Below are 17,695 nucleotides of genomic sequence, written 5' to 3'. Positions count from 1 at the left end.
ACCCTGGGCCCCTGGGTCACTAGTCCAGTGACATTTCCACTATGCCATCGCCTCCCTCTGGGACATTATGAATTAAACTAATGATCAGTTCAGGTTTAACCTTGGTTTCAGTGAACCTGCTCTAGCTTTCTAAAACAGAAACATAGAAACGAGTGCCTTCAGCGTGGCAAGGTGATCATTCTCTGACCACTGAGGGCTTTCAGTCCCCGACCGCTCCGTTGAACGATTGTGCAGAGATGCAGTGTGTAAGCGAGGGGGAGCCATCAAGCAACTCTGCTTCGCTGGTTAAGGAGCTGCTGGAGCACAGTGCACTTGGGAGCCTGGTTGTTCATTAGCCCCTGGGATTCTAGGGCTTGCATGGAGAGAAATGGAGCTGTAATAAAACCATAAGACCCAGGAGTAGAAATTAGGCCATTCGGCCCATCAAGTCTGCTCTGCCATTCAATCATGGCTGATAAATTTCTCAACCCCATCCTCCCACCTTCTCCCCATAACCTTTGATCCCCTTATCAATCAAGAACCTATCTATCTCAGTCTTAAATACACTCAATGACCTGGCCTCCACAGCCTTCTGTGGCAATGAATTCCATAGATTCACCACTCTCTGGCTAAAGAAGTTTCTCCTCATCTCTGTTCTAAAAGGTCTTCCCTTTATTCTGAGGCTGTGACCTCGGGTGCTAGTCTCTCCTACTAATGGGAACATCTTCCTCACGTCCACTCTATCCAAGCCTTTCAGTATTCTGTAAGTTTCAATCAGATCCCCCCTCATCCTTCTAAACTCCATCGAGTATAGACCCAGAGTCCTCAAACGTTCCTCATATGTTAAGCCTTTCATTACAAAAACAAAAACAGAATTACCTGGAAAAACTCAGCAGGTCTGGCAGCATCGACGGAGAAGAAAAGAGTTGACGTTTCGAGTCCTCATGACCCTTCGACAGAACTTGAGTTCGAGTCCAAGAAAGAGTTGAAATATAAGCTGGTTTAAGGTGTGTGTGTGTGGGGGGCGGAGAGAGAGAGAGAGAGGTGGAGTGGGGGTGTGGTTGTAGGGACAAACAAGCAGTGATAGAAGCAGATCATCAAAAGATGTCAACAACAATAATACAAAAGAACACATAGGTGTTAAAGTTAAACTTGGTGATATTATCTAAATAAATGTGCTAATTAAGAATGGATGGTAGGGCACTCAAGGTATAGCTCTAGTGGGGGTGGGGAGAGCATAAAAGATGTAAAAAAATAAATAAATAAATATATTTTTTTTTCTTTTTAATAATGGAAATAGGTGGGAAAAGGAAAATCTATATAATTTATTGGAAAAAAAAGAGCAAAGGAAGGGGGAAACAGAAAGGGGGTGGGGATGGGGGAGGGAGCTCACGACCTAAAGTTGTTGAATTCAATATTCAGTCCGGATGGCTGTAAAGTGCCTAGTCGGAAGATGAGGTGTTGTTCCTCCAGTTTGCATTGGGCTTCACTGGAACAAGCCTTTCATTCTTGGGATCGTTCTCGTGAACCTCCTCTGGACCCTCTCCAGGGCCAGCACATCCTTCCTGAGATACGGGGCCCAAAATTGCTCACAATATTCTAAATGTGGTCTGACCAGAGCCTTATAAAGCCTCAGCAGCACATCCCTGCTTTTATATTCTAGTCCTCTCGAAATAAATGCCAACATTGCACTTGCCTTCCTAACTACCAACTCAACCTGCAAGTTAACCTTAAGAGAATCCTGGACTAGGACTTCCAAGTCCGTTTGTACTCCAGATTTCTGAATTCTCTCCCCATTTAGAAAATAGTCTATGCCTCAATTATTCCTACAAATGTGCATGACCTCATACATCCCCACGTTGTATTCCATTTGCCACTTCTTTGCCCATTCTCCTAACCCATCCAAATCCTTCTGCAGCCTCCCCGCCTCCTCAATACTACTTGTCCCTCCACCTATCTTTGTATCATCTGCAAACTTAGCCAGGATGCCCTCAGTTCCTTCATCTAGATCATTAATGTATAAAGTGAAAAGTTGTGGTCCCAACACTGACCCCTGCGGAACTGCACTAGTCACCGACCGCCATCCTGAGAAGGACCCCCTTATCCCCACTCTCTGCCTCCTGCCAGACAGCCAATCTTCTATCCATGCTAGTACCTTGCCCCTAACACCATGGGCTCTTATCTTACTGAGCAGGCTCCTGTGCGGCACCTTGTCAAAGGCCTTCTGGAAGTCCAAGTAAATAACATACATTGGCTCTCCTTTGTCTAACCCACTCGTTATCTCCTCAAAGAATTCTAACAGTTTTGTCAGGCATGACCTCCCCTTGATGAAACCATGCTGACTTTGCCCGATTTTACCATGCACTTCCAAGTATTCTGAAATCTCATCCTTAATAATGGACTCTAAAATCTTAGCAACGACCGAGGTCAGGCTAATCGGCCTGTAATTTCCTGTCTTTTGCCTCACTCCCTTCTTAAACAGGGGGGTTACATTAGCAATTTTCCAGTCCTCTGGGACCCTCCCTGACTCCAGTGATTCCTGAAAGATCACCACTAACGCCTCCACTATCTCTTCAGCTATCTCCTTCAGAACTCTGGGGTGTAATCCATCTGGTCCAGGTGATTTATCCACCTTCAGACCTTTCAGTTTTCCTAGCACCTTCTCCTTTCCTAGCACCAAACTCACCCCTGCCCCCCCCAACTCTCTTGAACTTTGGGGATGTTACTCGTGTCTTCCACTGTGAAGACTGACGCAAAGTACCTATTCAGTTTCTCCGCCATTTCTTTGTTCCCCACTACAATTTCTCCAAATGCCCACTTTGGCCTGCTCTTACCCTTTATATATCTAAAAAAAAAACTCTTGCAATCTTCTTTTATATTACTGGCTAGTTTACCCTCATATTTAATCTTCTCCCTCCTTATTTCTTTTTTAGTTGTCCTCTGTTGATCTTTGTAGGCTTCCCAATCCCCTGGTTTCCCACTGCTCTTCGCCGCATTGTATGCTTTCTTTTTAGCTTTTATGCTGTCCCTGACTTCCCTTGTCAGCCATGGTTGCCTTGTCCTCCCTTTAGTATGCTTCTTCTTCCTAGGGATGAATTTTTTGTATCCACCACAGATAAACCAACCCTTGAGATCCAAACAGCAAGTAGAAAGCAGAAAGCTTGATAATTTCTTTACCACCAATTCCAATCGCAAATGAGTTGTAATGCACAAAGCCACTTCCCGGCCAGTCACTTTACAATAATATTGGAATTAAAAACCCAGGCAATAATCTGCCTCCTATTTGGGTGGAATTCTTGAACGAGCCATCAAATGTCCTCTGATTCAAATACTTCTGCATTGATTTTAATTTATCTACAACCCATTGAAATCTTAAGCCAAGTATTTTTTCCCAAGTTTTTCTTTCTTTCTGTGTTCTTTTTCACTGCCCCTCACTGATCTTTCTCAGTGTTGACTCCTTCCTGGAGTGCCATCCCCTTGGTGCCAGTTTCCTTTTAGATCCTTAGTTGAGTAATGACTGGTACTGTGTGACGGTGCAGTGCCAGCAGGTTATTGCACTGCATGGGGCATCACAGTTGTGTCCCACCTGTCTTCACCCAGTGCCCATGTACAAGAGGTCATTGCTGTCAGGAGTGGAATTCTAGCCAGTTTTCTTCTCTCTAATCTTGCGGTGTTGAGGCTCCAATGGTGCCCGGTCAGCTAACTCTGCACAGACCTCGGAGTGAAGCTGGAACTTCTCTGATTTGCTTTGCTTGGCTGCAATAACACTTGCAAGGCAATTAAACTGGTTGGGATCAGGATTCAGCTATGCTGCTGGAAGCAAGGAGGGGATTGGTGATCAGGGAATATTTGAATTCCAGGAAGTAACTCTCTACCATCCATTGATGTAATGTCTGACCAGCTAATTGCTTTGACTATTTATCCTCAAGAGTTAATGTGCACATTGACAATAACAATAAATCTGAATTGTTGTCTTTGTAACCTGACAGGCCCAACACTGCTGATGACCAGTGATATTATTAGGCAACGCCTGGGTGCATCAGCACTGGACAGGTAAGAGTGCTGTATTAGAATTTATATATTGTAGCACTGTACAATAAAATCTTAATGAATAGAAACATGGAAAATAGGAGCATTCGGCCCCTTGAGTCTGCTGCACCATTCAATATGATAATGGCTGATCCTCTATCTCAACACCGTACTCCTGCACTCTCCCTGTACCCCTCGACACCTTTAGCGTCTAGAACTCCATTTCCTTCTTAATATATTCAGTGACTTGGCCTCCACAGCCTCTGTGATAGAGAATTCCATAGGTTCACCACCCTCTGAGTGAAGAGGTTTCTCCTTATCTCAGTCCTGAATGGTCTACCCCATATCCTGAGACTGTGACCCCCTTGTTCTAGACACCTACTCTCTCCACCGCCCCCCCCCACCCCCCACCCCCACCCCCAGAGGAAATATCATCTCTGCATCCAGTCTATCCATCCCTGTCAGAATTTTATATGTTTCAATGAGATCCCCTCTCATTCTTCTAAACTCCAGTGAATACAGGCCTCATTCGACAATCCTGCCATCCCAGGAATCAGTCTGATGAACCTTCGTTGCACTCCGTCTATAACAAGTATATCCTTTCAGGTAAGGAGACCAAAACTGCACACGGTGTTCCAGGTGTGGCCTCACCAAGGCTGTAGTAAGACATCCTTACTCCTGTACTCAAGTCCTCTCTCAATGAAGACCAACATACCAATTACCTGTACGATAAAAGCAAAATACTGCAGATGCTGGAAATCTGAAATAAAAACAGAAAATGCTTTAAAAGCTCAGCCAGTCTGACAGCTCTGAAGAAGGTTCATACAGACTCGAAATGTAACTCTGTTTCTCTCTCCACAGATGCAGATAGAGCTGCTGAGATTTTCCAGCATTTTCTGTTTTTTATATCATTTGTCTTCTTAACTGCTTGCTGCGCCTGCACGCTTGCTTCAGTGATTGGTGTACAAGGACACCCAGGTCCCTTTGTACATCAGCATTTCCCAATCTATCACCATTTAAATAATACTCTGCCATTCTGTTTTTCCTACCATAGTGGATAACTTCACATTTATCCACATTATACTGCATCTGCCATGTATTTGCCCACTCAATCAATATGTCTAAATTGCCTTGAAGCCTCTTAACACCCTCCTCATCACTCACATTCCCAAAGAGTTTTGTGTTGTCGGCAAACTTGGAAATATTACATTTGGCTTCCTCGTCCAAATCATTGATATATATTGTGATAGCTGGGGCCCAAGCACTGATCCCTGCTGTAGCCCACTAGTCGCTGCCTGCCATTCCGAAAAAGTTGCATTTAATCCTACTGTTTCCTGTCTGCTAACCAATTCTCAATCCATGCCAATATATTACCCCCTATCCCATGTGCTTTAATTTTACACACCAACCTCTTATGTTTTATCAAAAGTTTTCTGAAAATCCAAATACACCACGTCCACTGGTTCTCCCTTATCTATTCTGCTAGTTACGCCCTCAAAGAACTCCAGTAGATTTGTCAAACATGATTTTCATAATTCCATGTTGACATTGTCTAATCCTGTTGATATTTTCTAAGTGTCCTGTTATCAATTTCTTTATAATAGACTCTAACATTTTCCATACCACTGATGTTAGGTTAACCGGTCTGTAATCTGCTGTTTTCTCCCTCCTTCCTTTTTTTAAACAGTGGGGTTACATTTGCCACCCTCCAATCTGCCGGGACTATTCCAGAATCCAAACAATTTTAGAAGATGACAACCAACACATCCACTGTTTCCATGGCCACCTCCTTTAGCACCCTGGGATGTAGATTATTGGGCCCTGGGGATTTATCAGCTTTCAGTTCCATAAGCTTATCCAGCACTCTTGTTTTAGTAATACTAATTTCCTTAAATTCCTCTTTCTCATTAGACTTAGAACCTTGGTTCCCTGGTATTTCTGGGAAGTTATTTATGTCTTCCTTCATGAAGACAGAACAAAAGCAGTTGTTTAATTGCTTTGTCATTTCCTTAATTTTGATTATAAATTCTTCTGTTTCAGACTGTAAGGGACCTACATTTGTCTTCACTAATCTTTTTCTTTTTACATATAGAACTTTTACAGTCTGGTTTTATGTTCCTTGCAAGTTTACTTTCATACTCTATTTTTCCCCTATCAATCCCTTGGCCCTCCTTTGCTGACTTCTAAACTGCACCCAATCCTGAGGCTTGCTGCTGCTTCTAGCAACTTTATATGACTCCTCTTTGGATCTAATACTATCCTTAATTACTTTTGTTAGCCATGGTTGGGCTGCTTTTCCTGTTGTGTTTTTGTGCCAGAAAGGAATGTATAACTGTTGCAATTCATCCATTTGTTCCTTAAATGTTAGCCATTGTCTATCCACCATCATGCCTTTTAATGAAGTTCCCCAATCTAGCTTAGCCAACTCACGCTTCTTACCTTCGTAGTTTCCTTTAAGATTTAGGACCCAGCTTCAGATCGGGCTACTTCACTTTCCATCCTAATGCAGAATTCTATCACGTTATGGTCACTGTTCCCTAAAGGACCCCACACAACAAGATTATTAATTAAACCCTTCTCGTTGCACAATACCAAACCTAGGGCACTCTGTCCTCTAGTCAGTTCCTCGACATACTGGTCTGAAGAACCATCTTGTACACATTCCAGGAATTCATTCACCACAGTATTATTGCTAATTTGGTTTGTCCAGCCTATATGTAGATTAAAGTCACCCATGATTATTATAGCACTCTTGTTACACGCATCTCTAATTTTCTGTTTAATGCCATCCCCTACCTTATCACTACTGTTTGGAGGCCAATAGACAACTCCACTAATGTTTTCTGTCCTTTGTTGCTGCTTAGCTCCACCCAGGCTGATTCTACACCTAGATTTTCTGAGCCAATATCTCCTCTCACTATCGCACCGATTTCATCCTTAATTAACAACGTCACGCCACCTAAATATCGAATACCCTTGAATATGCAGTTCCCAGCCTTGGTCACCCTGCAGCCATGTCTCTGTAATCGCAATCATGCACCCGTTTTATTTCTGTTTGTGCTGTTAATCGGCCTACCTTATTGCGAGTGCTCCATGCATTCAAATACAGTGCCTTTAGACTTGACTTTTTAATATTTTTACCCATTTTTTTTGTACTATGGCCCTATTTGCTGCTAGTCCTTGTTTCCTCTGCTTTCCGCTTTTGCATTCTACTTTTCTGTCTTTTATTCCTATCTTTGTTTCCCTCTCTTGTGTCTCCCCATTCAGGTTCCCATCCCCCTGCCAATCTCCCCCACAGTACTAACAAATACCCCTGCGAGGATATTGGGCCCAGTCCTGCTGGGGTGCAACCCGTCCAGCTTGTACAGGTCCCATCTTCCCCTGAATCGTTCCCAATGCCTCAGGAATCTAAATCCCTCCCTCCTACAACATCTCTCCAGCCACACATTCATCCGGTCTATTCTCCTATTCCTGATCTCGCTAGCGTGTGACACTGTGGGTCATCCTGAGATTACTATTTTTGAGGTCCTGCTTTTTGATTTATTTCCTAGCTCCCTATATTCTGCTTTCAGATCCTCATCCCTCTTTTTTTTTACCTATATCGTTGGTACCGATATGGACCACAACCTCTGGCCGTTCACCCTCCTCCTTCAGAATGCCCTGCAGCTGCTCAGTGACATCCTTGACTCTGGCACCAGGGAGGCAACGCACCATTCTGGCGTCAAGTCTGCGGCTGCAAAAACGTCTATTTGTTCCCCTTGCGATGGAATCTCCTATCACTATTGTTCTTCCACTCTTTTTTTTTTCTTCCACCCTGTGCACCTGAGCCATTCATGGTGCCACAGACGTGGCTCTTGCTGCTTTCCCCTGAGAAACCATCTCCCCCAGCAGCATCCAAAATGGAAAATCTGCTGTAGAGGGAGATGGACCCAGGGGATGCCTGCACTACCTGCCTAGTGCTTTTACTCTGTCCAGTGATTGTGCAATACTGTACAAGAATACTCCCAGCACAGCTAAATAATTGGTGAGGTCTGATTTTAGGTACAGATGGTTTAATAGTGTTGTTAATTTATTAGGTTGCTGATAACCGATGTTTCCTGATATAACTTTATCCACAATTTAGTGAAATGCTCCAGTTGAATCCTAGCCGATTTTCCCAAGAGCTATCAAATGGTTGTTTGGTAGTACAGAACTGAGTATTGTCCAAAAAAGACACATGTTGCCAAAGCTTTTTGTCTTGCACTCATCAGGACAATTCACAAGAACACCAAATTATAAGTAAAAGATACTGGAAACAAAAAAAAAATGGAACAATTTATAAGGCAGGAGAAGAGAGTGCTCATTGGTTGGCAAGTGGACTCTGCTTGCCAAACAACCAGTGCTCTCTTCTCATGCAGTATAAATTGTTGTTCCCTTTAAAATTTGGTATTCTTGCAAATTGTCCTGATGAGTGCAAGACAAAAAGCTTCGACAGCTTGTCTATTTTCAACAATCTATCAGGCGGTTGGTTTTCAAGCACCATAAGTATTCATTGTGTTTCATCTCGGTGAAGCTGTGGCGAACTGCACTCCTCCCCATGCAGGTTTCTCCTGAGGAATCTTTTTACTTCCTTTTGAATTCATTGTTTTTATTTCCTTTTCATTCAATATCCTTGCCCAGGAATCTCATTACCAGGTGTGTCCCTTCTCTTGGGAAATATACGGGGTTAAGTGGCAGAGCAGGCTCAAGGGGCGGAATGGCCTACTTTTGCTGCTGTGTTGGACTACCACACTGCTTCCAGTCACAACTCAGTGGGATTGGGAAATGGAGCTCCGTCCTTGTGAGCAGTGCCACCAAAGGGACCGGATCAAGTTTCGGTGTCTCCTTCATGGTGCCTGTGTCGGAGATTAATCACACCGAGGCATCATTTCGTACGTAGAAACCCCATTTATTACTTATGCACAAGGGAGAACAATTCAGCGAGAGTTATTATACCGTCTCAAAGCAGAATACACAAAGACTTGCTTCAAAGCATTTTGCAGCCAATCAGTAAATTTTGTACATCTCAATCCACTTATTTGCCTGAGTTTACTTACCAATCCATGTTCCAGTGAATTTCCATTCCTACACCACAGGTGCAGTTGTTTATAATTTGACTATCACAACTTTGATTACATTTGGCCCAAGAGCGAGACACATGGAATGTCTCAAGGCCCATCCTGCTATAGTGGTCAGACAAGATGATATTGTTCTTCAAGGTTGCAGTATTTTTCTCTTAGGCTCTTGAATTAAGCGTTTAATTCAACTGCTCCATTAACCCTTTCAATACTGAGTGCCCCCCTCCCCCCCCATAGTTGTCTTTAGGCCACCACACCTGAGAGTGCCAGGGGTGCCTACATTTTGCATGCCTTCTATCCTTCATCCAAGATGACTGACACAGAAGATTGAGCTGGTTATTTCATTGCTGTTTGTGGGATCTTGCTGTGTGCAAATTGGCTGATACTTTTTTCCAACATTAGAATAGTGACTTCATCTCAAGAAATATTTATTTTGGCTGAATGCACATTGAGATCATGAAAGTCGCTATATAAATAAATACTAAAATTGCATGAGGTATGAAGGTTGGTGGGGGGGTGGGTGGGGTGCAGCGGGATAGTCAGATTAAAATGTTTCCCAAAGTTTGGTAAGGGATCGTGGCTTCTATTTTAAGTTTAGCCATCTTAGAACAATGTTTGAGAATATAACACAGAGTATTATTCGTCATAGGACGAGAAGTGCTTCCTTTTACCAATAGCGTCACTCCTTGCGCCTGATGTTCACGTTTGTACTGTGACCACCCACGTGGCCCTCAGGAGGGTGTTTGATGTGAAATAGGAAGTAGGGAAATGGTCATGCCTTTAATTTTGGCTGGGAATTAGGTCTGCATGACCTGGGTGAACATACGGTCATGTATAACATTGATCAAAAAGAAGCAGATCTTGATGCAAAGACCAAGATTGTGTTTTTAACTCTGATGGCTCTTTTCTTATCTCACCGAACTGGTTTGGACGATATGAGTGCAATGTTTGTTGGGGTGGGGCGGGGGAGACCAGCTGTCGTGTTGTGCAACCTGTTTCTTCTGACACATTGTTAACATTACTCTCATTGCCCTTGATGTCTCAGCCAGCGCTTCACCCTAGCTAAAAATTCACCCCAGACACAATCTAAGTTTGGGAAGACAAAACTATAATTGTACAGCTTGGTATTTTTCACAGTTCAATAGTAACCTTGCAAAAACAATAAGTGCCCGGCCCACCATTTCACTATAATGAAATCCTAGTAGGGGAAATCTGTGCTGTGTTTGAAACGTTTGACGCCTCCACCAGTATTCTCTCCTAAAATACTAGTGACCCGCATAATATATGTAATAAATGAAGAATAACTAGCGTTAGTTACACATAATAGTGCTTGTTAAAGGAGCCATCTCCCTTTCCACCCCATAAAATGTGCTTTATTCCCCCCACTAAGTTGAGATTTTATTTTATTCACATTGGCTTTGATTCATACCATTTAGACATTCCTTATACCTCTATGTATTAATGAGGGTAATTTGCACTGTCTGAACCTTCCCTGGATGTACTTCTCCACCCTCTGTTAAGATTGGAGGTTTCCCTTGGGGGATAATGCCCTTTGTGGTTGATTGTTGGCGATTCCAACTTGGGTGCCTAGCTTCAGAACCCAGTGTCTCTCCATTCGCTTTGTACAGTTGTCATGTAGAGTAGGACGTGCTGTTACTTGCACTGCATTGTGAACAACCATTGCCTTTTTGTCTCCTTTTTGTAGTATCCACGAATACCGTCTCTCAGGCTGGCTGGCCCAGCAAGAGGACATCCATCGAATTGTGTTGTACCAGACTGACTACAGCATGACACCTTGGACCCAACGCTGTATTCGACAAGCTGACTGCATCCTGATAGTCGGACTTGGAGACCAAGAGCCCAGCTTGGGAGAGGTAGCATGGAACCTTGCCACGATGTTTAATCACCAGAACTGGCTTATTCCCTGTAACCTATGAAGAGATGTGAGAGAGAATTTGGTTGATCCGTGCAGTTGCCAGCAGATTGATGTAACTGAAGAGAACTCACTGGCTGTGATAACTAGGAAGGAGTAGGGAAACACAACTATGCAACAGTAAATGTCCACAACCACAGAAGGGCAGAAAAGAGATTGTCCCAGGCACCTGGGGAAGGGAGCTCAGGAGACTGAATTTAGAGATGTTTCTGGACAGTACAGTTAGCACTTTGAAATGTTTACCTATTTGGCCTCAAGGATTTTTTGGTTTGATCTAAATTGTGTTAAATTAGACAACACATATGGAGACCTCCCCTGCTCACCTTTGAATATTGCTGTGGGATCTTTAACGCCCACCTGAAAAGGCAGACGGGGCTTCAGTTACATGTCTTGCCCAGCGGTGCAGGCACTGCCTCTGTACTGCTCTCCATGTTGCCATCGCACCGTTTGCATGGACCGTTTTATTTTTTTTTTTGCTGTAAAGTTGTTTTTTGGGCAAACTCTCAAATACCTTTTTCATAACTGCACAGAGCACTGTACAAGAATTCAAACGAACGGATGGCTGAAACTGTTTGCCCTGATATGTTTGTACAGCCAGCCAGCATTTTCACTCTGTATCACCCTGTTCCGCGTGGTCTGAAATGGATAAATGCAAGGCCTGGTAAAAGCAACCCGTAGCCAGGAATTCCCGATTCTGTAAACAGCGCGTAACACCATTCTTGTACATAAGGAGAAAAGACTTTTGGATCCTTCTTGATGTGATATAATATTTTTTAAGCTGTATTCCACTTTTTCAGTTAAAAGGCTCCTTTACAAGACAATAATAATGCACTTGCTTAGAAACCATTTGTGTGAAATATTTGTACCTGTTCCCATTCCTGAGTGCTGCACGAAACTTAGAAATCTTACAGCATTTGAATGGAACTCGTACAAAGGTACTCTGGAGTGAAACTGGAATGCTGTTGCGTGCTGGTTCCTAGATGCTGTAGCACAGTAATCCCTTCACACCCAGCAGATTTACTAGAATGGTGCCGTGGATGAGTAACTTCAGTTATGTGGAGAAGCTGGGATTGTTCACCTTAGAGCAAGGAAGGTTTAGGGGAGATTTAATAGAGGCCTTCAAAATCATGGAGCTTTTGGATAGATGGTAACCAGAGGACCCAGATTTAAGATATTGGCAAAAAAACCCCAGGGAGATAAGAGTAAGATTTTGTTTTTAACCCAGTGAGTTATAATGATCTGGAATGCACTGCCTGAAAGGGCAGTGAGGTAGGGGTTGCAAAGCAGCTTCAGTAATAACTTTCAAAAAGGAATTGGCTAAATACTGGAAAAGGAAACATTTGCAGGGCTCCTGGGAAAGAGATGAAGGAGTGGAGCTAATAAATTAACTCTTTTAAAAAAAACCCGGCACAGCCAAATGGCCTCCCTCTGTGCTGTAAGGTAGGGAGGTTCTATGAAATGCCTTTCAAAATGTCTCAGTCAAGAGCTGGCCACTGCATTTAGTTCACAAATTAAAGTGTGTGCAAGCAAATGGCCGCTCCTTGGATCTGGATGTCCGTACCTTCCACACCCATTCTGCTCCCCTTCAGATATATAACTTAGTGGACAGTCCATTAATACACACACACCTACAGTAGGAGCCCCAGACGGCATGTTGATATAAGATCTCTTCACAACCTCCGCCCAAGCACAGTGATACACACCAAACAGTAAAGGTTTTTCAACCTTATAAGAGCTAGTTTGGGGAATGGCAACAACTTGCATTTACATAGCAAACAGAAGCATAATCAGACAAAAATTGATGCCAAGCCAAAGGAGATATTGGGAAGGGTGACACCAGATTGGTCAAAGTAGTAAAAACAAAAAAACTGCGGATGCTGGGAATCCAAAACAAAAACAAAACCAGAATTACCTGGAAAAACTCAGCAGGTCTGGCAGCATCGGCGGAGAAGAAAAGAGTTGACGTTTCGAGTCCTCATGACCCTTCGACAGAACTTGAGTTCGAGTCCAAGAAAGAGTTGAAATATAAGCTGGTTTAAGGTGTGTGTGTGTGGGGGGCGGAGAGAGAGAGAGAGGTGGGGGTGGGTGGGTGTGGTTGTAGGGACAAACAAGCAGTGATAGGAGCAGATCATCAAAAGATGTCAATAACAATAGTACAAAAGAACACATAGGAGTTAAAGTTGGTGATATTATCTAAACGAATGTGCTAATTAAGAATGGATGGTAGGGCACTCAAGGTATAGCTCTAGTGGGGGTGGGGAGAGCATAAAAGATTTAAAAATATTTTTTTTTTTCTTTTTAATAATGGAAATAGGTGGGAAAAGGAAAATCTTTATAACTTATTGGAAAAAAAAAGGAAGGGGGAAACAGAAAGGGGGTGGGGATGGGGGAGGGAGCTCACGACCTAAAGTTGTTGAATTCAATATTCAGTCCAGAAGGCTGTAAAGTGCCTAGTCGGAAGATGAGGTGTTGTTCCTCCAGTTTGCATTGGGCTTCACTGGAACAATGCAGCTGGCCAAGGACAGACATGTGGGCAAGAGAGCAGGGTGGAGTGTTAAAATGGCAAGCGACAGGGAGGTTTGGGTCATTCTTGCGGACAGACCGCAGGTGTTCTGCAAAGCGGTTGCCCAGTTTACGTTTGGTCTCTCCAATGTAGAGGAGACCACATTGGGAGCAACGAATGCAGTAGACTAAGTTGGGGGAAATGCAAGTGAAATGCTGCTTCACTTGAAAGGAGTGTTTGGGTCCTTGGACGGTGAGGAGAGAGGAAGTGAAGGGGCAGGTTTTGCTTCTTTTGCGTGGGCATGGGGTGGTGCCATTGGCGGAGGTTGAGGAGTAGGGGGTGATGGAGGAGTGGACCAGGGTGTCCCGGAGGGAGCGATCCCTACGGAATGCCAATAGCGGGGGTTGAAGGGAAGATGTGTTTGGTGGTGGCATCATGCTGGAGTTGGCGGAAATGGCGGAGGATGATCCTTTGAATGCGGAGGCTGGTGGGGTGATAAATGAGGACAAGGGGGACCCTATCATGTTTCTGGGAGGGCGGAGAAGCTGCTCCGGCCCCCTTCCACAACTCTTTCTCCGGTACATCGACAATTACTTCGGTGCCACTTCATGCTCTCGTCGGGACTTGGAAAAATTTATTAATTTTGCTTCCAATCTCCATCCCTCCATCATTTTCACGTGGTCCATCTCTGACACTTTCCTTCCCTTTCTTGACCTCTCTGTCTCAATCTCTGGTGATAGACTGTCCACCAATATCCATTACAAACCCACCGACTCCCACAGCTATCTCGACTACAGCTCCTCACACCCCGCTTCCTGTAAGGACTCCATCCCATTTTCTCAGTTCCTTCGCCTCCGTCGCATCTGTTCCGATGATGCTACATTCAAAAACAGTTCCTCTGACATGTCCTCCTTCTTCCTTAACCGAGGTTTTCCACCCACAGTCGTTGACAGGGCCCTCAACCGTGTCCGGCCCATCTCCCGTGCATCCGCTCTCACGCCTTCTCCTCCCTCCCAGAAACATGATAGGGTCCCCCTTGTCCTCACTTATCAACCCACCAGCCTCCGCATTCAAAGGATCATCCTCCGCCATTTCCGCCAACTCCAGCATGATGCCACCACCAAACACATCTTCTCTTCACCCCCACTATCGGCATTCCGTAGGGATCCCTCCCTCCGGGACACCCTGGTCCACTCCTCCATCACCCCCTACTCCTCAACCCCCTCCAATGACACCACCCCATGCCCACGCAAAAGATGCAACACCTGCCCCTTCACTTCCTCTCTCCTCACCGTCCAAGGACCCAAACACTCCTTTCAAGTGAAGCAGCATTTCACTTGCATTTCCCCCAACTTAGTCTACTGCATTCGTTGCTCCCAATGTGGTCTCCTCTACATTGGAGAGACCAAACGTAAACTGGGCGACCGCTTTGCAGCACACCTGCGGTCTGTCCGCAAGAATGACCCAAACCACCCTGTCGCATTTTAACACTCCACCCTGCTCTCTTGCCCACATGTCTGTCCTTGGCCTGCTGCATTGTTCCAGTGAAGCCCAATGCAAACTGGAGGAACAACACCTCATCTTCCGACTAGGCACTTTACAGCCTTCCAGACTGAATATTGAATTCAACAACTTTAGGTCGTGAGCTCCCTCCCCCATCCCCACCCCCTTTCTGTTTCCCCCTTCCTTTTTTTTCCAATAAATTATAAAGATTTTCCTTTTCCCACCTATTTCCATTATTTTTAAAAAAAAATTTAAAAAAAAATTTTTTTTTTAATTAAATCTTTTATGCTCTCCCCACCCCCACTAGCGCTATACCTTGAGTGCCCTACCATCCATTCTTAATTAGCACATTCGTTTAGATAATATCACCAACTTTAACTTTAACACCTATGTGTTCTTTTGTACTATTGTTTTTGACATCTTTTGATGATCTGCTTCTATCACTGCTTGTTTGTCCCTACAACCACACCCCCACTCCACTTCTCTCTCTCTCTCTCTCTCTCTCTCTCTCTCTCTCTCTCTCTCTCTCTCTCCGCCCCCCCACACACACACCTTAAACCAGCTTATATTTCAACTCTTTCTTGGACTCGAACTCAAGTTCTGTTGAAGGGTCATGAGGACTCGAAACGTCAACTCTTTTCTTCTCCGCCGATGCTGCCAGACCTGTTGAGTTTTTCCAGGTAATTCTGTTTTTGTTTTTGTTTTGGTCAAAGTAGTAGATTTGAGCACATAGAATATCCTATTTTGTACTTGAGGCCAGCTGTGCTACATAATAGACAAAGTTTTGATACGAACTAAGACATAATATGCTTTTCCAGTATAGTCTTTATAAAACCTGCTATCTTTATTCTTACACAGGTACCATTCCTTGATTTTTATGTACTCTTGCTATTCTCCACCCATGCCTCTCAAGATGAGCATGCCTCCATACCGCTAGCAGGATTTCCTCACCTGTATTGGTAATTTATATTTCTGCGTTCTCCTTCTCTGCAGCTGGAACAAATGTTGGAGAACACAGCAGTCCGAGCACTGAAGCAGCTCATCCTTTTGCACAAGGAAGATGGCCCCTGTCCTTCCCGGACTGTGGAATGGCTGAACATGAGGAGCTGGTGTTCTGGGCACTTTCACATCAAGTGCCCTCGCAGGATCTTCTCACGCCGGAGCCTCCAGAAATTGGTAACCGGGCAACGGGGAGGGAAAGGCGGAAGGCAGGGGATTGGGAGTAACTAACGTTTTTGTGGGTGAATATGGGGATTCAGGGATTTGGCAAAGGGGGACAGATGGACCGGGGCAAGCAATGTTAACAGAGGTAGGAGAAAGTCGCTTCGGAATTTGGGAGTTCAGTGGAAAAAGTAGTAATCGCCATTCTTATTTCAGAGGGAGATGTATGAAAAACTATTTCTGAAAACAGCGGATCGACACAGCGACTTCTCTCGACTGGCTCGGATTCTCACAGGGAACACGATTGCATTGGTCTTAGGAGGGGGAGGAGCCAGGTAACGAGTGCAAAATGATCATTCGAGGCATTATCGATAGTGAGAGGCAGCAGTTGGAGATGGCTGCACAATGCCTTTATATAATACCCCGCTAGCACATTTTCCGTGTAGTTTCCTTCCATGTTGAGTTGGAAGGCTCCTCGCTCAGGCACGTGCTGCCTATTTTGACGATGGAAGCGCATTTTTCAACAGGTTCTTTGGGAAATTGGGAACGTATACTTATTTAAAAAGAAAAATCAGAAGTAACAATGGCAAAAGTACAGTGTTTTAAAGCTGTCTCCCCTCTGTTAAATTTGTAATGTATCTCAAAATCTAGCTCAGAATCCTGATTGAGCTTCCTTTTGTCATTCTCTGTCAATGTCTCCGTTAATGGTTGACCCACATGTCTGGGCTTTTTTCTGTGCTCTTTCTTCCCTACCTTCCGCCTATGTGAAGAGATTCCCCCCCACCCCCTCCACCAACCCCCCCATCCTGGCCTGGCCTGTTCACTTCCTCACTGGCTTTTGGCAAATGCCCTCAGCCCAGTGCCCTTTGACAGAGGCGTGTGCTTTGACAGTGTCATGCATTGGAAGGGTTGGGTCAGACTGATCTGCTCTCATTGCACTAGTATGATCTCGGTGTAGTTATGGTGCTGTGGAGCTTCTGAAGCCCAGGTTCTGGAGTGGGGCCTAAAGCCACAACCTCCTGACTCGGACAGTAATGTTGCCATTGACTCAGGTGGAGATTTAAGATATGTGGCATATGGTATTGTTATGACCTCCGTAGAGACTGATAGCATTTCATGGGAAATTCGAGCTTCAGTTAACAGCTGAAAGAATAACATGTCAAGACTTCACGTTTTAAAACTTTTACTGTGTCAAATTACTAAAATAAAAAGCACTATTGACTAAACACTTATTTTCTTTCGTAGGTAGCTTATCCCTCAAAGTAAAGAAATAAATGGTTCCTTTTTACTTATCATGCAATGCACTGTCCATGAAATTACAGTTCACAAACAAAATTAAAACAATTCATCAAACAGTTTCCAGTGGGTTGCTTCTTTTTACTTTCCCAACCAGGTAACCCCTAATTCCAGAACTATTTCTCACTGTTAGGGTTGCCCTGTAGACTTCTTCCTCTAGTTTCAAACTAGGCAAATCTTCCAGCCTCCCTTAAC

General features: G+C 44.2%; 1 protein-coding gene across 4 annotated transcripts in view; it reads left to right on the top strand.

Moving 5' to 3' along the window:
- Positions 1 to 17,695, top strand: part of pnpla6 (patatin-like phospholipase domain containing 6) — a 187,504-nt gene that overhangs the window by 118,337 nt on the left and 51,472 nt on the right. For all 4 annotated transcript variants that reach the window (XM_041176990.1, XM_041176991.1, XM_041176994.1 and 1 more), the window contains 4 exons: positions 3,969 to 4,032; positions 10,810 to 10,978; positions 16,037 to 16,219; positions 16,421 to 16,539. In XM_041176990.1, coding sequence (XP_041032924.1) covers positions 3,969 to 4,032; positions 10,810 to 10,978; positions 16,037 to 16,219; positions 16,421 to 16,539 — 535 coding nt within the window. The remainder of the gene's footprint in view (positions 1 to 3,968; positions 4,033 to 10,809; positions 10,979 to 16,036; positions 16,220 to 16,420; positions 16,540 to 17,695) is intronic.

The sequence above is a fragment of the Carcharodon carcharias genome, chromosome 30, assembly GCF_017639515.1.
Source record: "Carcharodon carcharias isolate sCarCar2 chromosome 30, sCarCar2.pri, whole genome shotgun sequence".
NCBI lineage: Eukaryota > Metazoa > Chordata > Chondrichthyes > Lamniformes > Lamnidae > Carcharodon > Carcharodon carcharias.
This window is presented reverse-complemented; position numbering and strand designations above follow the sequence as displayed.